The 25,151-nt window shown below is 37.0% G+C and overlaps 1 protein-coding gene across 3 annotated transcripts; it reads left to right on the forward strand.

Moving 5' to 3' along the window:
• On the forward strand, positions 1–24,854 carry LOC139119868 (kinesin-like protein KIF20B). 3 transcript variants are annotated; one of them, XM_070683794.1, is made up of 27 exons: positions 1–159; positions 1,436–1,695; positions 2,631–2,889; positions 3,411–3,610; positions 3,946–4,075; positions 4,757–4,978; positions 5,342–5,453; positions 5,883–5,954; positions 6,587–6,736; positions 7,452–7,617; positions 8,231–8,530; positions 8,885–9,024; positions 9,532–9,706; positions 10,055–10,366; positions 10,849–10,978; positions 11,905–14,573; positions 14,882–14,944; positions 15,235–15,429; positions 15,927–16,098; positions 17,432–17,557; positions 18,552–19,348; positions 19,686–19,817; positions 20,204–20,437; positions 21,319–21,438; positions 21,794–21,878; positions 22,959–23,122; positions 23,315–24,854. In XM_070683794.1, exons 2-27 carry the CDS (start codon positions 1,459–1,461, stop codon positions 23,420–23,422), a joined length of 7,470 nt encoding a protein of 2,489 aa, XP_070539895.1. In that variant the 5' UTR covers positions 1–159; positions 1,436–1,458; the 3' UTR covers positions 23,423–24,854. The 3 variants fall into 3 exon arrangements, with proteins under 3 accessions (XP_070539895.1, XP_070539896.1, XP_070539898.1); XM_070683795.1 differs by having other exon boundaries at positions 22,971–23,122; XM_070683797.1 differs by having other exon boundaries at positions 15,927–16,002.
• Positions 24,855–25,151: the final 297 nt, after the last annotated feature.

Raw genomic sequence — 25,151 nt, forward strand, 5'->3', positions numbered from 1 at the left:
AATTTCAAACTGTAGTCTTCACAAGGAAAGCGGTAAATACGAAAGTTGTTGATGAGTGTGCTGCCGTATGCCTTTATTATTTTCGCTAATTGTGTGCTATTCCCTGTTGAAGGATATAAATAAGCACAGCTTTACCAATTGAAGACTTCAGTTGAGACCGTAAGTAGGTCGGGTGTCCTGTAAAGATTATACCTTGACAACTGATAACTTTAGAAATCAGCGGGAGCAGTGACCTTGGGCCAGGGCTCGCTGCACAGCCAAGATGGTGTACACACTGCACAGGCAGCAAAGGCCTGTGTTTGCTGGCTCGCAGGGTCAGCTCTTGGCCTGCTTAGCGATTCTTATACCTGGCAGTCGCGTAACTATGTCCAATCGGTGGCATCTTGCAGGGCTATCAATATATTAGTGTGCTCAAGGTTTGGCCTTTGGGGACGGCAATCTGGTTTTGCTGTCCGACCCACAGAGTGTACCCAGAAAAAACCTCGAGCTACAGCACTGCAGCTATTCTAGTGTGTAGTGCGCACTTCTGCTGGCATTTCACTGGCGCTTTGATCGTCGATTCGCGAAGCCCTGTCTTGTTGCATCACACAGGGGCTTCGTGAAGGGACGTCCAAAGCACCTGCATTTGTCATGTGTTCCGATGGTAGACAGGTGTTGTATTTTGGCGACCGTTTGTGTTGGAGCCCACAATATAACACAGGCCCCTCGAAATAACGCACCTAGCTGTAGCCGGTTGTGCGAGGGTTGTTGCTGTTGAATCATGGAGGTAGGAAGTCTCTTCCTACCTCAGCTCCGTGGTTGAATGCTGTTACTCCGGACCCCGGGTTACACTATTGCAGCCAGACCTACTTTGGAGTTGGAATCTTGTCATTTATAATATCATTGATACCACAATTGCTGCATTTACAATTGCTAAATTTCACAAATAACTTGCTATCTAGTGTTCTCAAGATAGTACCTTTGATTAAATTTAATTGGTAAAGCAAATTTAGCATATTTACAAAGTTATCGTCTTTAAATTTGGGGCTGAGAGTTCACAAGTGCCACTTTATAGTCAATTGAAATTGAACCTAGCAATTCACTGTGACTTCAAACTCTTGCACAAATTCACATTTGATTTGATGTATCATCTTTTCAACGTCCGTTTTACATACTTTGAATGTGGATTTTATTTAAGAAACATCATAAATAAAATTGTGTAATATTGTACATTTTCTTGACCTTTTGGAATGGTAATTTACATGTCTTACGTATATGGTAAGCTTAAAACATTCATCACTTACCTGGTAGATATTAAATGTATTATTTTTCATTCATTGTATAGTACACTTTTTAATGCAGATCGCTCTTGATGTGTTAAAGGTTTACGTGTAACTTGTCACTGAGAAAATACAAACATTCATGAAAGCTCATGCATGTGCTTTATCCCCCTCAGTATCTCAGTGGAAGTCTCCAGACATGGCGGACCAAACACACGCTGAGCTTTCTGATGGGGAACAGCCCACTGAAAACTTTGATGATGATGCAACAGAGATGGAATCCATCATTAGGAAAGACCTGTTTGACAACATTGATGAGCTAGCCACACCCATGAAACTTACCCGCCAAAGTGTGGAACATTCCAGAGAGCACATGAAAGTGTACCTCAGGGTGAGACCATTCACAGAAAAGGAAGTGTCAGAAGGTGAATCACAGGTAAGAAGTGTAGTGCTCTGGATGACAATGTCTCCAAAAGGTGTCAGTTCACATTTGTCATTGATGAAACAACCTAATTTCTCATCTGTTCAGGATTATTTTTGTTTTGAAATGCACTGTATGCACTACCGGTAATTCTGTTAATGTCTTTACTCTGAAGGAAAGGTTTATACTCCACAATGAAAGTAAATTATGAGTTGATAGGTTGAATTTATACTGTGGACTGATGTTATAAGTATCCCATTTGTAAAGTTTATTATAAAGCCACATTAGCTGTATCTTTTTGCATTTTTTGCAATAAGACGGTTAGAAATCAAATGCAACTTATGTAAAGATTCTTACTGAAGTGTTACCAAAGAGCACTTTTCAAACATTGGAGATTAATGCATAACTTAGATTTTAACAACCAAACAATTTTCAAGTTGCAACTCAAATATGGCTGCTGCATATACACACCTGTTATAACATTAAGTGCCATCAACAAAGATTAAATTGTGACATTTTCAAGGACAATATGGCTTAATAATGGGAATTCAGAACATCTCCAGAAGATTGGATATTTTTTAGTCAGCAGAATGTAAAAAGATACAGCAAATGGGACTTTAATGAGATGAATGCATTTTTTACAAATATTAAAGTACATATAATATTGCAGAAAACTACAATATAATTTTTAGAGACATGAAATCCTCAGACATCAGCACTGAACTATTTTTCAACAGCATGGAAAGAAGTCCACAAAATACCATAAAGGAAAGGATAAAAAGAGATAACTCTAAACTTTCCTTCTGAGGTACGGTAGTAACCACACCCTTTGAGGCTCAGTTCATGAATAGTCTAGTGGCCTGTACAAAAACACCTACATGTGTGCCAGTGCCTTACATTGCACATTTTCATAAAAATAAGCCAAAATTTATTTTTGATGTGCCTTGCAGGATTGCATGAGTATTGATAATTCAACAGAATGCATAATGAGAGCACCCAAAGACAGCTTCATGTTCAAGAACTGTACCCGTATGCATGGAGAAATGACCCACAAATTTACATTCACCAACATCTTTGGACATGACACCAGCCAGAAGAGATTCTTTGATGAGACCATGTTGGGTTTGGTCAAAGATTTTGTGGATGGTCAAAATTGTCTTGTCTTCACTTATGGTGTAACCAATGCTGGGAAAACATACACTATTCAAGGTATAGTAACTGAGATGAGAAAATGAGCACTATAGTTTCAACATTTTAATTTTTTTTACAATTCACAACTTCGAAGAGCTTGCTTTGAAACCAAAAGTCATTAGGGTCACCGTCAGTATGTTTGAATTGTGGTAGAGTCAGTCATTTCCCTTCCTATCATCTTCGTTTTTGCTGAACAGAAGCAATGTACTTTTTTAATGTGATGTTTCGTAAAATAAAAGCCAAACTATCATTTAAAATGAAATATTCAAGGCTTAATCAGATAATTCAGACCTTATCTTGCATATGCTTATTTAGGAACTTAAATTGTTGCAGTTTTTCATCCTCTAGTTTTGTAAAAGATTTGCCTCTTCATAATTGCAAATATATTAGAATTTGAAATATCAGAGAGGTATGCCTTTATTTAATGCCCATAATCAAAATGATGTCATGATCATTGAGTGTCATATCGAACTAACTTTACTGTCACAGTACAAACAATCCAAATAAACAGATATTCTTATTTTGTCTATAAAACATAGGTTTTCCAACAGATGGTGGAATACTTCCCAGGTCATTGGATGTCGTCTTCAACAGTATTGAAGGCAAACATTATGAAAAAATGGACTTAAAACCACGATTCTTCTCCGACGTTGTCAAACTGAGTGAGAAACAACAACAGAAGGAAGAGGACATCAAGAATGCTCTTCTTAAACTAGCAGAGGAAAACAGTGCCAAGCAGGTATGGTATAAGCTGTTGTGTAACTAACTACCCTTATCAATTTCAGAGTTGTCACCTTGAAGGCTTCCTGAAAAACTACAATATGTCACATCAAAATTGCGAGGCTATGACACAAACCTTTGCTACACTTACACACTAGGGGTAGACTGTGACTGTATGAAATATTAATCTAACCATACAGGTTAATTGTTAATCAACAATAGTCTGACATGTCCACAAATAAATGACACTGAGTCACAAAAAACATGCTCAGCTCACCTTAAAATTCTATATCTGCGATAATTATGAGCTGATGAAATTAGTGTTGACAAACAATATGTCTTGTGTGATACCAGGATGAGGGAGTTAGCATGGTATCTGATTCGGATGCTTCACGACTGTCTGGCACCACCATCAACACAGATGATTCCAGCATTGTGAACAGCACCAACATATTGCTGGATGAAACCACCAAAGATGGTGAAGGTAGAGTGGACCTTAGTTGTTTGGAGTATTCATTTTGACTGACTAAAAAGCTCATATTTGTTCAATGTTTTATACAAGCATACTTAGAATGTACATAAATGACACTGCATACTGTGTATTGTGGATGGCTATGTATGTACCTTGGTTCTCAGAAATAGATTCCAGGTCCATGTTCCTGGAAAGTCCTTGAATTTAAATCTTCCTGCAAAGTCCTGGCAAAATTCCTTGCAAAAGAAATTAATGAGGTCCCGGAAAGTCGTTTGAAAATTGACAATTCCCCCACAATTTCTGAAAATCACAAAATGATCTGTCTGGTCATGATATTGTGAAAATGATATTTTTGACCTTTAAAAGTCCTTGAAAATTGCAGGAAAAAATTCTTGAAGTTCCTTGAAATTTAAGTCTCTTTGAATGCATGGACCTTGTAGATCTTTACCTTGTTATAGTAGTACAGGTCTGCAATGCTTATTTATGACATTGTTTACTTGCTTACCCATGTTTATTTATGACATAAATCTGTCAAATTTTCAAGAAATTTCATAGTGTAATTTTAATGGTTGTTTATTCCAATATTTATAGCAATCATGCATCATTTCTGTCATGTTTAAATATTACCATATTATTTCCAATAATTTATTTTTTGTTTGATTTTAAAACAAAAATAATCATTTTTCTCTGTAGGTGTGGACAGCATCTTGGAAGATATTCGCTCTCGTATCCCTGACGATACATCTGTAGATGTAGAGGCTCAGGGTCCTATAAAGTTTTCAGTGTGGGTTTCCTTTGCTGAAATTTACAATGAATACATCTATGATTTACTGGAGCCAATGCCCAAGGGAAAGAAAGCCAGGAGACAGACTTTGAAATTGTCAGAGGATAAAAATGGCAGCATTTACATCAAAGGTAATATTGTCATGTCTTTGTGAAAAGTAGTAGAAGGAATGTTTGACTTACAACAAAAGAATAAGTCATTGATCAGATGAAATCGTTGAAATTGATGTTGAGCTAAGTTTGACAATGAAACAATTGGCCAACAACCAAAAGAAGAGCAGTCTTCACCTAAGCTAAGGATATTAGAATGATTTTAAAAGTGATATTGAAATTAAGGCAAGGTTTTCAGAATATGTTTTCGGGATAATCCATTGCATTTGTCAAACAGATGAGAGCCATCTTTCTTTTGTACAGTTTGATCGAATGTTAATGTGGTTAAATTCACACTATATTTCACTACATGCTGTTACATTTACACTGTATTTGAAATTTTAGGATTGAAAGAGATTCAAGTTACCAATGCAGACGAAGCATACAAAATTCTAACCATCGGTCAGAAGAATCTGAGAATTGCATCAACAAAACTTAATCACTGCTCCAGTAGAAGGTAAGTGTTTGATGGGAAATTATTTGCAGTTACCGGTATACTTCTTTCTCCCATACTTTCTATGGCTGGTTATATGATATTTTCAGTTACTCTTTTGAAATGTGTCTGTAAGGATTCTGGAATGCCACCAAAGTTGCTGTGGATTATATTCAATTGCCATAATGATATTACAATTCAATAGTACACAAGAGTCTGTAATTCACTTATTGATTAACTTTTGTTTTGGATTGTTGTGTTTTGCAGTTTTGTGTTGATTGGAAGTTAGATATTGCCAATTAGTGCTAGTGCTTGCTTTATTTGTTTTTTCACAAATCACAAAACACTGTAAGTTGTCCCCTTTTGTAGGAAAAGAATCAATGCTTAATTAGGAACATGGTTTATTCTGATATGTGAACTGCAAAATGTAATTGTTTTGTTTTGTATTTTCAGCCACTGCATCTTCAGCATCAAGGTACTAAGAGTTGTTGACATTGCAGATCCCCATGTAGCAAGGGTTAGCAAGTAAGTATGGTAGTCATCTTGATCAAACAGCCCTGCAAACCAATGTGACTTATTAGTGATACTGTCTTTTCATATCTTTATTAGTTTTCTCTATATTCACATATTCTTCTTCCAAGGCATCCCAAAATCAGATCTTTTTTCAAATGTACTGAAAACCAAATATTTTCAACTAGTGTTCCCTCATAATCTTCAATGGATGATGAACAGAGCTTAGAAATTATGTGGTGAAATGCATAGTTCTGTTTTCTTACCAGTGAGATGTACGTGAAGTGTAGTTCACTTTTCTTCTATCCCTAGGGAAATTCACAGACTTTAAGAGTTTCAGAATTCATAAATCAAATTTTCAAGACCTAAATGTAGAATTTATTGTTCTTAACAGAAAACCATTATCTGCATAATAAAATAATAGAATATGTGTGAATTATATGTGTTCTTTTCATAATGGGAAAAATGAAAACTTGGGATTGGATACATAAATGCAAAAGAAAAGATAATTTACTTTTCAATACTAACCATTATCATGTCCATGTGTGCACTGAGTAGTTGGTGGCAATTTCCTGTCTTTCGTGTTCTGTTCTTTCGTCCTGTTCTTTCGTCTCCTGTATACTGATTGTATTGTCTTTACTTTTCAGGTTGTCATTCTGTGACTTGGCTGGCTCAGAGCGCTACACCAAAACTCAGAATACAGGAGAGAGACTGAAAGAAGCTGGTAACATCAATACCTCTCTGTTGACACTCGGCAAATGCATCACTACGCTCAGATACAATCAAAACCATCCAAAGTAAGTTGAACCTGGAAAGTCAAGTGACCACAGTACAAACAAAACCAAAACTGTTGTACATGGAAATGTGTGCGTTTCCATACATATTAGTACATGTGGGTTTGTTTGTACTGCCATCACATGATCTCTGAGGCGTACTGAGTCTGTAGAACACATCAAGTCCTTTTTATTGCAGAGTAGAATCATTGAACTTGCCGTAACATCAATGATGCAGTGTGCACCTGAACACTGAAACTGAAAGTGTTGAACGTTTCAGCAAACTTTTCTCAAGGAAAAATGTTCTCTTTCAAAATCAAGAATGAAAATCAAGGATCACCATGCGAATTTGGGTGCACGAGAACCAAAGTACCAAATATTTAACAATGGTAGACTCTGTATGAAATAATTAAATTTTCAATTTCCACAAAACCAAGACTGTGCATGTGAGAATTTCATTCGCTCAACTGGCTTCAAAATGTTTACACAAGAAGAGGACCAGAAAAGTATTGTAACAAATATGAGTCTGAATGTCTGTCCCTGAGAGTCACTTTATCCTGAACATATTTGGCTTTTAAACTGGCAAATGTGCCACATTTGAAACTTGTCAAGCTCTTCTTTGCCATTCTAAAAATAGTTACATTGATTCACAAAAATGTGATGAATACTATGTCATCAACCTAAAGTATGCATACATTCCTCTCTCACAATTCCATCTGTGGATATCTTCATCTCGCAGATCACAACCCAAGATAATACCCTTCAGAGAGAGTAAGCTGACAAGATTGTTTCAGAGTTTCTTCCTTGGTAAAGGCAAAGCAGCAATGATTGTCAATGTCAATCAGTGTGCATCAGTCTTTGATGAAACCATGCACGTCTTGAAGTTCTCTGCCATTGCCAAGCAGGTGAGTGACCTTTGATGTTACCATGTATTGATAGCTTGAAAGGTATTATAGGTATTGGATGGAAAACATGCTTCAAACATCCCTTTCCTTGGTTCATACTTGATGACACATTTCCGTTGTTATTACATTATTTCCATGATGTGGTACATGTACCTAATTGCCAGTTTAAGGCTCAAGCCATGTACAGCAGACAAGTCTAATTCAGTGGCAAATGAATTATGGTATCTGTAGACATTGGTATCAACACATATAACTAAAATGCATGCCCATCCATGCTCTTTCTGGTTATGATGTAAATTTCAGATGGATTTTATTTTTTTATGTCCTTCAAACAATGCCCCCTGCCTTAAAGTTACAAACCAATCACCAGTAATACAAAATACTCTCAGACTGTATTTATGTTCAAATTTTGAAATACAGATATGAGCAATTTGTGTAATTATGTGTATACAAAAATGGCAGTCACAAGTCACGATGTGTCTGAGTGATACAATTAGTTATATGAGATGTATTTTGCTTGATATGATTTTCAAAAAATTATTGGCCAAAGCTTAAGCGGATGTACCCAAAATTTTACTGTTTACGAGGTTTTGGTTTTCAAATTGCCTTGCAGGTTACCACTATGACCTCAAAACTTGACAATAAATGGAAGGAATTAAGCCTTCCCAAACTGGCATCTGCACGCAATGTATCCCTGGCCATCAACTCGAAATCTCTGAAGGACAGGGCCACCATAGGCTGGGCAACGCCGGTCCATAGCACAGCCAAGAGGCAGATTGAAGAGATTGTCATCGACGAGGAAGATGAGGAGGAGGAGGAAGAAGATGGAATTGAAGGAAGCTCAGGTGATGGTAGTCTGGAAGAAAGTGTTGGCGTTGGTCATGAAGACAAAGTTCAAAGTGAAAAAGTCACAGTGAGTGGTGTTTTTTGTTTTGTTATGAAGTCAAAGCTTTAAAGTTTTTGCACCAAGACATTGCAAACATTCTTAGGCATTTAACTCAAAAAACGAACTGAAAAACATGGTGCTTTGATATTTTAATAAATATACAGTTTGGAAAAATTTGCCAAATAATGAAGTTGTGGTAGGGCATTGGTTCATAATGACATGCAAAATAAGGGTAAATTGAAAAAATTGAGTGTTGAGATATACATTTTATTTGATTGAAAGAAAGTGTTATGTAATACAGCTATAGATGGATTATCTGTGTAGAATAGGAAGAATATTTTCTCATCACATCTTTTTGATTTTTGTCTTCAAAACTTTCAGCAATTGCTGTCAGTTGTTGAGTCCCTTAAGAGAGAACTGATAAACTCCAAGCAGCAAATGGTTGTCATGGAAGCAAGGATCAGAGAGGAAGTGTGCCAGGAGATGGCTGAGAATCTGGTGGACATTGAAAATTGTTACAGGTAATTGTGTCATTATAGCCAGCAGATGTACACCATAGCATTCATTCATGACAGGTTACACACACAGAACACACAATCACTGAATATACATCATTACTGGGCTCAGAATCAAACAGAAATTCTCATGTACCAGCCTGTCAGTGTTTCTGTATAAACACAGATATTGTTAAAACTAAATTTTATTGCAAAATTAGGTTGGCACAATTACACACTTCTTTCATTTCATTTCCATTTATTTCTTTAAATCAATCACACATATGTGACACAAGTTTTGTCATCAGCGTGTCCATTCAAAACCAGAGTTAGTTCAATGTCAAGATCATACTGACAGATCCACATTCAAATTATGGAAATCTTCAGTCAATTATTTCCAACGGTAAAATATTTTTAATGTGATAACAACTGTTAACATCTTGAGAAATGGCATTCCTCAGTTCAGTTTTTTTAAATGGTAAAAGTGGAGTCTTCACCATGCACAGGTGATTTAAACTTTTGTTTTATTTTCAGTGAGAGACTGAAAGAGGAGAGAATTACAGTAGAAGAGAAATGTGACAAACGAATAGAAATATACACAAAGTCTGTGAAGAAAACCCGAAAACGGGCAAGGCTTGCGACAACAGAAGACGAAGAAGATGAATGGGTTTCCAGTGTCATGCTCCATGCTGAACAGGTCAAAGTTCAGGTTAGGATGATCGGATGTTCAGTTACCAATACCTGTAGAGATATGGCTTTTTGTATTTACTCAGTAGCATTGCAATCTTAATCTGTATGTTACTGCATATTCTTAGTATAAATTTTACCAAAGATGAAATAAAACTGATTACCTGCCTAATAATATGCATGCAGCATAGCACAGGCTACAAGTGCCAGTTTTCAAAATTGTTTGACATCCATGTATTTATGTATTGGCGTATTCTCAATGTTTGAGTGTAAATATTGAGTACAAGGATATTCAAGCTATTGAAGCTACTGTGTTGATCAGAAAATGTATTCTAAAAGTCATTGCGTACACTTTCATTTTCCATGACAGGAGAGAGACGCTAAGATCACTGAACTGACAACACTGGTCAGTGCTCTGAAAGCAGATATCCAAGATTTGAAAGAGAAAACTGATGAAGTCACACCGCCAACAGAAACCTCTCCAAAAGATACTGAGTCAGAGGTGACTGGCCTGGTTGACCAGATCAAAGATCACAAAGAGACAATTCTGTCACAGCAGAATGAAATCACAGATCTTCAGGAAATGCTGACTGAAGCCGGAGAGACATTCCACCAAAAGAACACTGAAATTGAAATGTTGAAGGCAGCTATTGCTGAATATGAAGACAAAATGAAAATCCAGGTAATTTTTGTGAAAAATGTTTATCTAGATTTCCTTTCTCTTGGGGTGGACATCTTAAATCTGCCAACCTTCTTTCTGAATGTATGGATGCAGTTTCAATGGGAGACAATATGATATATGTCAGATGTTGGTGTTTGTTGGGTGACAATTTTGTCAGATTCCATACACATTACAGCATCTTCTCGTGTCACATTTCTTTGCAAAATTTGCATCATACACTCTTTATCTTACCTTTCCATGATGAATGCATAGTCTACAGGTATGGTTACAATGCGTGTAAAGGCGAATGACTGATCACTTCATTTTGTTTTAATTCTGAGAATTTTACAGTTTGCTGTCAGTAAAGCGGCTAATAGTAAAATTACTAAAGTTTGACCTTTGTGAGTAGATGTGCATCACATACAAAACTCATCCATAAAACAGTCATCAGTATTATTAACGTGAAAGCTCTGCTTATTGACGTCTTTATTATATCCTTACAGGATGAGGCGATAAAGACATTGGAAAAACAACTTGAGGAAAACACCATAGTGGTTGGAGAAGCCAGGAAGAAATTGGAAAGTAAAGATGAAGGCATAAGAGAAATGGAACAACAGCTTTCAGCTTTCAAAGGTAATTACATTATTGCAGAATGCTTCAGATAGTGTTTGTTATATTTGGTGTAGGAAAGTAATGAAGCTAAAACCTGAAAGACGCACACCACCTTGCACACTGCAAAGGATAACTGATACCATTCTGTGGAATGTGAAGTTGAAAATTCTGATCTATTTGACATATCCAAGAAGTCAACCTGTATGAAAATGTCAACACTGGTAGAATGTAGCTTGTACAGCAATGGATAGAAACTTGTATTGAGGTCATTACAATCCTATTACAACTCACTGCGTGGAGCGTACAGGCAAGCATGGTTTGCTCAGCGCATTGAAATGTTAAGCTATAATTCTCCCGGTACTAATATCAATGGTAACATTAGCCACTAAATTAGATGAATAATCTGCTCATTGATGTAATTCAGTACCCATGTTTAACCCTTTGAGCACTGTAATTTTCTCCTGCCAAAATTTTAGTGCAAAATTTAACCACTTTTTATGAATTTTTCTGTAATTTTGTGATAATTTTGGAGCAAATGGACATCACATTTCATTGGCTATAGTTTTTTTCTCAAACTTTTGGCAAAAATCTTAGAAAAATTGACTGGGGCTTATTTTATAAAGGGGACAAAAATAGACTTTGGCACTCAATGGGTTAAGCATGAAAAGAAGTAAAAAGGACCTGTCTTTGCACCTCTTATTATGAGATTGCAAAAATTTCCTGTTAATAGTTTACTTTCTTTAAAAAAAGAATTTCACAGTATGTATACTTCTTTTTGTTGCAAGATGAAGAAAATTAGTGAGAAAAAGTAAATACAACTCAGTCAGATATTTTATGTTGCTATCATCAATTTAACAAGCTGTTTGCTTTCTCCATTCTAAAAGTTTGTAATCCTAGGAAGGGCATGATACATGTCCCATAATTTTCATTATTTGATTAATTCTCAGAGTCATCAGAAAGCAATGATGCTGAATTGAGAAACCAGCTCACCACACTGCAAAGCCAACTCCAGGACACCAAGGCAGATCTTGAAAAGAAGTCATCGGAAGTTGAGTCGCTCAAAAAGAACCAGGATGAAAACAAAAAACGTTCAACAAAACACGGATCACTGGAGGAAACAGAGGTCTTGAAGAAGAAGATTGAAAAACTGGAGCACAACTTGAAACAAGCTCAGGAGACTATTGAAGAGTTTGAAATGAGAGTCCCTACAACTGACTGCACAGCGGTGTTCGAATTCAACGAAATGCAAATCAAGGTAGAACATCTGGAGGAAAATTTAGCCAAAGCAAAAGCAAAAGTTGATGAGAGTGACAAAACACTGGAGAAGACAAAAGATGAACTGCAAAACACAGTCAAAGATTTTGAGAGTAAGGTAAAAAGTTTGGAAGATGAGCTTGAAATTGCCAAGAAAAAGAGCCAAGACTTGGAAGATCAGAGCACCAAATCTGATGATGACAAAGCTATTGAGATTGCAAACTTGAAGGAGGAGAAGAATAAACTTGAACAGAAAGTGACACAGATGAACAGCGCCCTCAAGGAAGAAGAAGACAAAACAAAGAAGCTGGAATCCAGCATTAAGGAGTATGAAACTGCTCTGAATGATCATGAGAGTTTCTTGGAACAGATGAACAAACAGGAGAAGGAGATGACGTCGGAGTTGGAAAAAGAGAAGAGGAAGCATGAAGAGGCTGAGTCGGAAGTGAAGGTGCTGCAAAGCAGAGTGCAGCAGTTGGTGAAGAATAACAGCCAGTTGGAAGATGAGAAAGTGGTCATCGAGGGCAAAGTGAGAGAGTTGAGTAATCTGCTGGCAGAAGCCAGTGAGAAAGTCACAGACCTCCAGAGACAAGTGGATGGATCCCAAACTGAAATGAAAGAACATCAGGATCAACTTGCAGAAAAGCAACAAGAATTGAAGTCGGCTCTTGAAAAAGTTGGTGAATCGGACGTCCAGATTAGAGAATATCAAGACAAACTTGAACAAAGTGAGAGAGAACTCAAGGCAGCGCTTGATGAGGTGGAAGCAGTGAAATCTGCCAAAGTGAGCGATGCAAATGACTCAATAGAGGCAATGAAGGAAATCCAAGAAGAACTAAGCAGCAGATCAGAACAGGTCAAAGTGCTTGAAGAACAGCTTGAAGCTGCTAAATTGACTGAACAGTCCCTGAATGACAAGCTGATGGCCGTGACACAGAATACGGCTGAAAAATCAGATGAGGAAACGCAGACTTCACCAATGCAGGAGATGGAATTGGCATCGCAGAGAGTCAAGGAGCTGGAGGGCCTGCTTGAATCTGCCAAGAAAGTTGAAGGAGATATAAAGAAAGAGCTTGAAGAGGCTGCTCTCTATCAGAAGACATCAGAGGAGAAGATAGAAGAACAAGAAAAAGAAATTCGCAAACTGACGGAGGAACTTTGCTCTGCTCATGAGACAAAGAAGGAATTTAAGAACATTAAAGATAAGGTTCAGGAGCTTGAGAGTTTGATTGAATCAGAGAAAAATACAAAGGTACAATTGAAAACTGAACGTGACACTGCTTTTGACAAACAGAAGATGTCTGAGGAAAAAGTTGCTAAACTTGAAGCTCAAGAAGAGAATATGAAACAACAGCTAGCTGAGTTGGAACAGACCATAAAAGACATGAAAATGAAAGAAGAAACAATGCTGGATAGTCTTGCAAAAGCTGAAGAAAGTTCCAAGTCTCTCCAAGAAAAGGCAGCGGTGCACAAGAAGCGGGTGAAGGAGCTTGAGAAGGAGCTTCAGGAGGTGAGAGACAAAGAAGATGCCCTGAAGAAGGAAGTGGAGCATCTGAAGGTGGAGGAGAAGGAACTGAACCAGGTGAAGATGAAGGACTGTGAGCTGAAGAAAGAACTCCGCACTGCCAACAGAAAGATGAAAGACCAGGAAGACAGTATCAAGAGGTTGCAGGGACAGATCAAGAAGTGGGAAGAAACTGCCACAGAGGTTGAGAAGAACGCTGAGAAGCAACAGAAGGAGAGTAAGACAAAGGAAGCTCATCTGAAGAAAGACTTGAAGTCCATCAAAGAAGACATCAAATGCCTTGAAGAAACCTTGAAGTCAGAGAGGGACAGTGTAGAAAAGCTGGAAAAGGATTTGGCAGCGGCTGAAGACATGAAGATACAACTAAAGAGTGAAGTCATGATTGTCACAGAACAGAGAGACAAAGTTGAACAAGAAGTCAAGGAGTATGAGAACGAAGTCCAAGAGATAAATGACCAGTTTGCACGTAAGTTTGAAAAGAAAGAAGTGGAGATCAAGTGTTTAGAGGGAAAAGTTGCAGATTTGCAAACAAAGATAGATGAGATGAAATCAAATAAGGAAATTGGCGATGGCAGAATCCACAAAGTGCAAGGAGAACTTGAGAAAAAGTCGTCTGAAGTAGATAATCTCAACTCTCAACTGGAGAGGGGCATCACCGAATATGACCAGCTGTCCAACAAATGTGCAGTTTTGGAAACACAGCTCAGTGCCATGCAAGAAAAACTGGCCTCCATGACGACAGAAAAGGCGCAGCTTCAAGATGATCAGACCAGGTTAAATGCAGAGTTTGCTGAGGAGAGTGGAAGAAAAGATGACATCATCAGTCGTCTTGAGAAGGTAACAGTTTACACTTGGTTGTCTGCGTACCAGTACATGCGTGTCACTGAGGGCAGTATGTATATGTGAACTTCTTTCTTTTGGATGTCTGTGTATGGTTATCTATCTTCTATCCTGTTTGTGGTTATGTCTAACCAGTCCTGAGTCCTAGTCAGTAACTTGTATCTCTGATTTGATTCGACCACAAGTGCAAAACATTATGGAATGAATGGTCTAATTTAAATCAGCTAATGTCATTGAAATAATTCTTGATTTAATATTATTTTACAAAGTTCTGTAAATCTAATATTTCCCCGGTGTTATTGCAGGACCTTGAAAGAAGCAAGACTTCAATTAGGAATCAAGAGGAACTCTGTCAAGATCTTGAAAAGGTTTGTCATACTGGTACTTGACAGCCAACTATATATCTGATCTCCCTAAAGAAACACTACATTTTAGCATTTCACCAGAATATTCTGGTGGTGGTGAATTTTTAGTTTTCCAGGGACTTGATTTTGTGTCTGCAGCATTGATATTGTGCATAGACTGTGTTTGTATCATGGAAAGGAATATCTACATTAGTATATTCATCGTTTAAGCATTCCCCCCCCTCAAATGATGGTGTTCTGTGTGGGTCGGTAGATGTCTCTGACATTTTTCGGTCACTGTTTCACCCTCGCAGGCAAATGAAAGAGAGAAGGAAGCCAGGCAGGAAATGCAGAAGTTGTGTGTCACTATGAAGGAACTCAATGACACCATTGATAAATACACAGCAACTATTGATGAGCTGCGGGACAAGATTGAAACTCTGGAAAGTCAGAACCAAGATGAACAGAAAGTTGTCAAGGAAACAAATGAAAGTATTGAAAAGCTAAAGGTATGGTTGAAGTGTGTATCTCTTCCGTGTGTATCCTGGTCTGTCACTGTGAGCTAACAAGCAATAGTTAGGTTTATTCAGTATTATGTTTGAATGAAACTATGAAGTAAAGAGTAGTAAATAGGAATTATTATGTCAGCAAGTTTGTAGAGTTCAGATGTATATGCCCTATACAACACCAGCTTTGGTTTATTTTTAAAAGTTGGAAGAGACATGATCATGATGCGTTGGGTTGAGTTTTTGATTCTCTATCCGAGGACAACTGCTTTCTGGTTCGAGACCCAACTGGATCCAGTTGTTGTTCCCTTGCTTGAGAAAGATATATTATATATCAGTGCCATGCACTCACAAGTGATGGGTACCTTATTCTGTAATGCGGGCGTCCACCCGTGAGAATATGGATTGAATAAAAATCACAAAGATAATATGGTGTCTTTTTCTGTGGAGTTGCTAAAAAGTCAAGTGTATAATGTTGTTCCATGCATGTTCTTGGTCAGGAGGAAAACAGTGCCCAGAAGTCCAAAGTTGAAGAGCTGGAAAAGACGCTGGAAGAGAAAGAGGACAAGTTGAAAAGTAAGGCAACCACCATTAAGAAACTGATGAGCAAAATTGAAGAAGTTAACAAAGCAAACGATGACCAAACTAGAGCCTTATCTTTAGCACAGACAGGTTAGTTGGGTGCACTTTGGCAGCCCTCTGGTGGCCAGGGTCAGGTTCAAGGTCATTGAAATGATCAAAATTTGAATTTTTAAAGGTCTTTTGCAATGCTGGAAAAGTTTGAAATTTTTAACTTTCAATTTACTTTCTTTGCCATGAATGTACACTATATGGGACCATCAAAACATATTTAAAAAATTGGTCTTTTTTAATTCATTTGATACAACTCTTCAGTCAGTATAAATCACTCAGCCTTTACAGAAGCATGCTAACACATCAAATTTACACTTTGAAAGAAACTTTGGAAATACGGTAGCCTAATGTTCCATATGACCTTTGACCTGACCCTTCTTGGGTACGGTACTAATTTGTGCAATGACTCCTCTATACATAATGTAACTCTTACAACCAATCAGGGGGCTGCATATTACCTCTTTTCCTATCGTCACACCGTAAAAGATTTTACACACAGTCACACCATCAGATGTCAGTTTTCTTATTATAGTAAATTGTAAGCCATAGTAACACACACACATACATGTACTGGTATATTGCTAGAACTTAGACTGTTGAAACCAATAGTGGTATTTACCGGTAGATTCGAGTATTATAATAAATTAATAGTTACTATAAATCTCTTATATGACTCATTCTACCATATCTTCATCCACTTTGTCTATGTTTTGTTATAACAAATACTGCTAATTTAAACTTTGCTCTGTATTAAACTTCAAAATTCTTCATATCGAATGAATGCTTTTACTCTCATGTCACTTTTCATTCTAATAACACAAGATATGATAGTAATATTTGTGTATTGCCTTACATCACAGGTGACGTTACTTGATACTGCAAAACGTCAGTTATGAATCAGCATTACCTTTTTATTATGCCATTGTGTAGGGGCTCGGAAGGTTGTATCTGATTGCCAGATTGTAATTATTCACAGCAACTTAAGGAGCCTTGAATTAAGACCTTTGTGTAATTGATTGTCTTTTTTGATATGATTTACTAATGTCAATGATGTTCAGCAACCAATGAGCTGCAAGTTCCAATACACTGCACATGGCCAGTCAGTCTTAGTTGGATACAAGCTGTTCACAAAGTTTGTGGAGTATTTTTTACAAAAGTTTGACTGGTTCAGTAAAGGGGACACACTCTTTACCATATAACAATGACAATTTGCACCTCTGCGACAAGTTTTTGAACTTCCTGAATAAAATATTTGCTAACTAGTCCAAATCAACATTTTGGACACATCTCCTATGGAATTGTGCTTGATTCCATGAGATAGAAACATATGAGAGACATCTTTAATTACCCTGGACAATTTTCATTTCTATAGATGTTTCCAGGAATGATCAAGTCATAGAATCATTGAAGTGTGCCATGGAAGAACAAGAAGCTACAATGGCCCAGCAAGACTCTGTTCTCAATTCTAAGGAAGAAGAACTCAAGAAAATATATGATGGTTTGTATCAGAAAATTAAAACTCTTAGTTTGAATCAATACTTCTATAGACTTGAAGATCTGTACTGTCGCTTGAGGCAGGATTTATACCCTTCAAGGGATAAGGTACAGCTGTGCCTTGAGTGGCAGATCTTCTAGTCTATACTTTTATCTGATCTTGATATTTTCATTAATCATCGCAATACTGGTGTCACTCTCTCCATAACTGAACATGATGATGTTCATGCCTTCAGTGTCATGTGAGCTGTCGATATGACCTTTCATTATAGATGTTCAAAAATTCTTGTTTCTTCTACATGAAAGGGAATATATGAAATGTTTTAGAAGAAAATAGGAAGAGCTAATTGCGTGAAAACAGCCTTGCATTTGCAAATTATTGAATTTATCACCAGACTAAAAGCCACATTTTGACGCATCAAATACACAAAACAATCAAATTACACCAGACTTCAGCAACTGCAGCTGTGGACCGTCAGTTTTTATTGGCTTGAACAGGTTGATTTCTATTTCACTCTTCTAATGACTTAAAGATAAAAGTACACAGACTGTGTCTATAGTGGTCTTGTCCTTGAAACATATCTCTAGTAATGTGTCGACTTCTTGACATATCTTGTTGAGGTAGTTCATGATTCAAAAATGAAAGGCTTAATATTTGCTCAAACTTTCCTCAAACAAACTTTCAACCTTTCTCTTTCAAAATCAAGAAATAAAATCAGGGGTCACTGTGTAAATTTTGGTACTAGAGAAACAAATTACTCATATTTGAAATTCAAAATTGCCGCTGTCCCTGTGTCATCTCTATGGGGAAAAATGAAAGTCCGAATTTTCATAAAACTAAGGTGATAAAAATTTTATGTACTCCATAACCTTCAAAACAAGTAATTCTCACAAGTGGTACACAAAAAGAATATTGTAAAAGTTTGAGAATCTGAATATTTGTCCCAAGGCGCATTCTACCTTAATAAATTTTGTTTTTCCATTCTTGTTTTCTTCAGAATATGACCAGCTGCAGGAGAAACACACCAATCTGTTGAAATCCTCAAATGATCAAAAGAGAGCTCTGAAGAAAACTGAGACAGAGCTGCAGAAACTCAAGACGGATGCTGAGACATCCAAGGAAAGTAACAAGGAACTTGGTGAAGAATTAGAAAAACTGAAAAAACAGTCAGAAGAAAGAGAAAACGACTTGAAGAAATTAACGAATGAAAGAACAAAACTTGAAGAGGATATCAAGGACTTAGAAAAAATTCTTGAAGACAGGAAAGTAGAACTTGAGGAGGTCAGAAAGGACAGGGATACTTCTGAAAGGAAACTGGCAGATTTGAGACGCGATAGTGATAGCAGTGAAGAAGTTAAGGAACTGACTCAGCGTCTTCAAGACATGGAGGGGAAAAAGGAAGCAGAGCTGAAGAAATGGAGAGAGGAGAGAGATAATCTGGTTGCCGCCTTGGAGAAGGAGATGAAGTCACTCATGGAAAAGGAAAAGAATCTCCGGGACCAGGTCATGGAGAAGGATTCCCACATCAAGGAATTGATTGCCCAGCTGGAGAAGGAGTCAGCCGGCAACGTGACGGATGATGAGTCGGAGAAAGTTGAGGAACTTGAGGAGAAGTTGAAGGAGAAAGATGGAGTGATAGCTACGCTGCAGAGTCAAGTCAGTGAGATGGAAAAGATGAACATCTCTGTGAATGAAAAACAGAGAGTAACACGCGGTAGCCGATCAAGACGATGTACTGCAGTATCTGTCAGTGATGACCATCTTGCAAAGGAAATTGAAACTCTCCGGAAGAAGGTATGGTTAAGGAATATGTGCTCTATAGTCCAGGATGGTGACACATTCATAAAAGCCAGTGTTTTGTGAAAGGTGTGGTGTTGAATTTTTGGCAGCACTCATCATGGTTTTTAAACCTTGTTTCAGGTTTGGTTCATTTACCATCAAAAATAACATGTCATCCAAATTTTGTACCAGGTTTCCCCAAGACAGGCTATCATGGTGCCAGCAGTATATCGCAGACTATCTGTAAGATATCTGTAAGCTATTTGTAAGCTATTTGCCATCTGTAAACCTGACAAACCGTGCTTTTTTTCCCCTCAAATTTGTCATTCTATGCCACCATTGCCTTTGACAGCTTCAGACTGAACAAAGCAACAGCAAACAGTCCTCCGGTCAGCTGGAAAAAGCTGTTGAAGCCAAGGATTTAATCATTGAAGACTTGAAGAAAGCAAACCATGAACTCCAAGCTCAGCTCATGGCAATGGAGGTGCTGTAGAATTCTCTAATCGTCATCTTTTAATGCCAAGTGTAAGGAAGGATGGAAATCTGAAGCAAACAGTAAAAAAACTTCACAGCCGTTTTCCTACTATTCATACAATACAGATATCTTTTACAATTTTACCTTGAATGATATTATCGCGAGTACAAACTTATTTTGCTAATTTGGTTCTTGATAAACTTCAAATATCAACAACTATAGCATCTGATTTTATTCCAAACTTAACATTGGATACATCATATCAAGCAATAAGGAAACACAAATAACTGTGTTTAAAACATATAAATTTATTCTCAGATTAAGTTTTGAGTCTAACATCAGATATATCATGATGTCCATCTTTACAGTATTTCATCACTTATTTTTTAATGCAGGGTGGTCAAGATGATACTGAGACAAAATATAAGAAGTCCAGCATAGATCAGGTGACGGTCAAAGAAGAACCAAACAGCGATGATTCTATAGCTGCCCCAGTGTTTGAAAATGACAAAAATCAATCCTTACACATGGAAATTGATGTGACACCTCTGCAGAAGAAACCAACAAGACGCGCCACAAAGGCCACTAGAGGCGGCAGAAAACGTAAAGGCACTGATCTCACTGAGGAGGTATGTATTTATCACAATTATTTTATCAGTTTTTACTCAGCCCAGTATTACTTGGATGGTGCCTCTTGATGTTGTCCCTTTATCCTACCAGACCTGTCACTTCCCTATCTGCCAAGTCAGTGAAAAGCATTGAGCCAAACCTACCAGTATTTTTACGTACATAGCGTGGTATGCTACTGCAGGTTTAGTCAGTAAATATTGCAGTTACAGTATGTCTCTTTTCAAAGGCCTTCAAATATTCAACCCTTTGTTGACATGCAACATATGGGACATGTTAATATGCCCCACTGGTTTTAACCAACTTTACCAGATGGTGATATCTGAACTGGACAGGATAATAAGACTTAACACACAGAGCGGCATGGAATGAAATATGTTATTCAAAATTCTTTCGCGCTGGCAGTTTATTTTGATTACAGAATGACCATATATTCAAATTAAAAAATCAAAACTCTTTCTTATTGTTGTTTTTCCCTGAAAATGAGTTGAGTCGTCTGTAACTAGTCAATTCTTTACTTTCCATACTTGCGGTGTACAGATATCTGATAATTTGACTGGATCATGATCTGTGTTTGAGTTCTGTGTAGCAAAACTGTAATTTTTGCCAAACATGCTTGTTGTGACTGATTTTATTCATTGCTATCAGTCTTCCTTACATTTTTATTAAGGTATAAAATAGTTGTTGTAGAGATTTTTAAAGGAGACAACCCTCTCATATTATGCCCTGGCTTAAAGCCTTTATATAACCCACAAATTATGTTTCAGGCAAAATATTCATAGATGATTATATATTCAATAAGTTGACCATTTCAGAAGAAATACAGTGAGCGTTAGGATCAGTTTGTCAATGTATACCATCTGTGCTGTGATTATTTCCACAGGGTCAGGAAAATGCCAATCAAGCTGAAGCAGAGAGTGGTCCTGCCAAGACCAGACGAAGAAGGGGAAAGCAAGCTAAAGACACAGACTCTGAACCACCAATGCCTCTCAGTACATCCATGGTTAGTGAAAAACATTGGAGAGAAGTCAATGACAGCACATTTGAGCAGTATGTCATACTGTCTTGACAGTGACCCACTGCTAAAATAGTTAAAGCCTGTATTTGTGATGAATATTTTTTTAAGAGATAAAATTGAAAATATCCCAAATTATAATCAATCTTATAAATATAATCAGTTGTCAATTCTTAGTTTTTGGTCTCATTTATAAAAACAGGTAAATGCTTTTTGAACCCCAGTGCCATTGATTGTGTACTGTGATGTAATGGCAGTGATAAGAATGGAAATAGCAAAGGCAAACAAAAGATGGTTTCACTGGATACCCATGACAAAAGACTTTTTTTTTTCTGCTATGCAGAGTGAAAACACAGAAGTCAAAGCTGAACCAACCACACTGTCAAGAATTGGTGAATACTTCCAAAACTCACCATTTGGAAAATCAGGTATGAAAGTTCAGTCAATTTATGCATTTCACACTGGCAAGATAAATATTTTTTTTAATTCTCTCTGTTGGACTCTTTGCTTTCATGTCTGGTGATGGTATTTCTTGAATAATAATCAGCTCTTGCAAATCACCCTCTATCACTCTAGAAGTATGTAATGTCCAGTGTGTGTGAATATAATCACGTATTGAAGATATTTTGTTGAAGGAAAGGGCTGTATCATACCAGTACATGGTTCTGACATCCCCAGACAGACATAAGCACAAAATTACTGATTTATATTCACTAGAAAAATGCACTGCAATTGTTTTTGTTATCACAAAATGATCTAGTCTGATTCATTTGTTCTTTACCACAAAGTTTTCGATCCAAAAGGAAAAAAAGTCTTAACTGTTTTTGTTAATATCTGAAGAAATTATACCCATGAGCATTCTTGAGAATAATTAATATTTTCCTGTGAATTTTAATAGCCAGGTTGAATTCACAGTTTTGTAAAAACTGATGATTTTACGATGACATTTTGTGAAATAAGTATGAAAGAAAAAATTGGTCATGTTACCTGCACAACAGCAGCACACACTCCTTACAATGAGGAATGTACTGGTTTGATTGAAGATTACTCTTTCAACAAGATGGAATTGAGAAGAGAGAGAGAGAGAGAGAGAGAGAGAGAGAGAGAGAGAGTCAAAGATAAGCACACTTGATAAGTGGCAAGGAGAATTACATGCAGTAGGATGTCATATATAGATAGGGACATGTAGATTTACATATGAACAGATATTTAGACAGATAAATATAGAGACAAACAAGACATTGATAGACATACACAGGTGTAGACACAGTCATGGTAACAGTGATACACAGGTAGCTTGGGGACAAGCCACATAATAACAACCGTTGCTCATGTAACAACTTTGACCATTGCTTGCTGTTTCACAAATGCTTATTCTCTTTCTCTGTTTGTTATAAAATGTTGTCTACTGTACTGTCGTCTTCAATCTTCCATTGTACACAACCTCTGCCCACTGTCCTCTCTTGCTGTGCTGACACAACAACCGCTACTGGTCACTAAAAACTCAGCATCCTCCTCAGCCAGGAAAATCCTAGAAGTGGCCACTGGGGGCGCTGTGACAAATGAAGAGCCGGAATCTCCTCCCAGACAACAGCCACCACAGGACAAGAGGCGAGGGAAGAAGAAATTGTACAAGACAGATATTTCATCACCGTTGGAATTACCATTTGAGGTAAGTGTTTTTTTTCTCATTTACTTTTCTAAATTACATCTTTTTCTTTCCAAAAGGATTGTAAAATTGCACTTGAACTGACCAGAAATTTTGTTCAGTGTTTTTTTGAAATGTGTGTACATGTTTCCGTGCATTGTGAATGTATAAATCTTTGGTCTATTGTATTATGGAAGCACATTTCTTTCCTTGCAGGCTCAGCAAGCCCTTCAAACTGTTGCAGACACCAAAACAGGGGATACATCACACAATATTGTCACTAGGAAACTCCGGTCCCGTGCTGCTAAGAAGACAAAGTACTGAAGAGAATTGTATAAAGGCAGTCATCAACAAACAGTTTGTTGATATTTCTGTGAGAAATGAAAAAAATTGCTGATGGTAGAGTTTCCATGCACATGAATCAGGTGATAGGTTCAAAGGCTTTTGTCCATAATGAATTTCTAAAAATTCTCCAATATATTTATATCATCATCAAATATTCGCATAGCATGTTGTAGTCAATATCGTATCAGCTTTATAGCATTATTGGTTTTTTTCCCCAGACATCATCTAATACTTTGATTATCACCTTCCTCCACTTCCGTAAAACTGAAATGAAATACCCTCAGGGATAAGAACTCATCAAGGCAACTTTCATGTGGATACAGAATCCAATAACCTGACAGATATCCATGCCTGCAGCGACAATCACACCACAGAGTTGTGAGGTAACCATGCTGCAGTGTCTTGAAAAGGCTCACACTTGATACCTTGCTAAAGTGTCACTTTCCTGGTGCCACATGATTCTGGTGCCTGGTGGAGTAAACATGGTTTTTTTTTTCTATATTACAATCATTCCCAAATACACACAGATGGATATGTTTGTATTCAGCAAAATGTGAGAGTTTTACTAGTTTTTTTTTTCAAAAACTTTTACTGTATTAGTACTAATTGTGTTGAAAGTTGTTGCATTAATGTAAGGTTTCCTTGCTCGGTCCTGGCCAAATGTAGTTCATTGGAAACAAACTGTGAAACAACTTTTCTACATTTTCACTTTTATGTTTGTGCTTTACCACCTACACCCAACTGCTGTCTGTCATCATTAGTTCTTATAGTGATCCTTTCACCTGTTATGAAACTAGCAACAACCGTGGTTATTATATTTGCAGTTACAGTTGTAAAGTTGTAATTTGGAAACAATTTCCCAAACCAATTGTAGTGGTCTGATTGCATCAATGTTAACATTTATGTTCCATCAACATTGACCTTAATTTGGAGAGCATTTGTAATTGTTTGATATTGAATTGTGAGAGGTAAAACTTATTTAAGCTCAATCATGATATTGTTTCTTCACCAATGCTGTGCAATCTGAAGAAATATAATAATGAGAAATATCTTGTGGTCAATATTCATAAAGAATACCAATGCAAAATTTCTTTGAGATTTCAAAGTTCTGGCATTTATTATAAAATGCCAGTAATTCTCGTTGTTGAACATTTTTCCTAGAATCTGTTATTTAGAAGTAGATGGTATATAGCATCTGTATATTTATCCTTTCTCTGTCTCCTTACCTCTGTCTGTGTTTTTACATATTTTGTTACTTGTTTGATGTTGAAATATACGATATCTAATATGTAAATGTACGTGTATCCTTAAAAAAACAATGATCTGTACCGAAATGTACATTTACAGCCCACTTTTGATGTTTTCTTTAATCTAGAGACAATCTAGTTGTGGATTAAAAAGTTATTTACTAAATTTATCTGTATTTGTAGTGTCATTGTTACCACACCTATTCTGCCATAACAGTTCCAGTATGTGGGAAAGTGTCACCGTAACCAGACTGGTTTAGTATCGTCTTTCAAGGTTGGGGATAATAAGGGCTCTTATACATGTACGTAATATCGTGCATTATGAATTCAATATTATATATTATAGCCCAAACATTGGGCTATGTGCCCGAGGGTAGGTGACTATTTGCCTGATGTAAGGAGGGCATATTTGTCTCCTGCCTCGAGGGTATATAGTCCCATGTTTGGGCTATAATGTTTTT

This window comes from Ptychodera flava, chromosome 20 (assembly GCF_041260155.1).
Source record: "Ptychodera flava strain L36383 chromosome 20, AS_Pfla_20210202, whole genome shotgun sequence".
NCBI lineage: Eukaryota > Metazoa > Hemichordata > Enteropneusta > Ptychoderidae > Ptychodera > Ptychodera flava.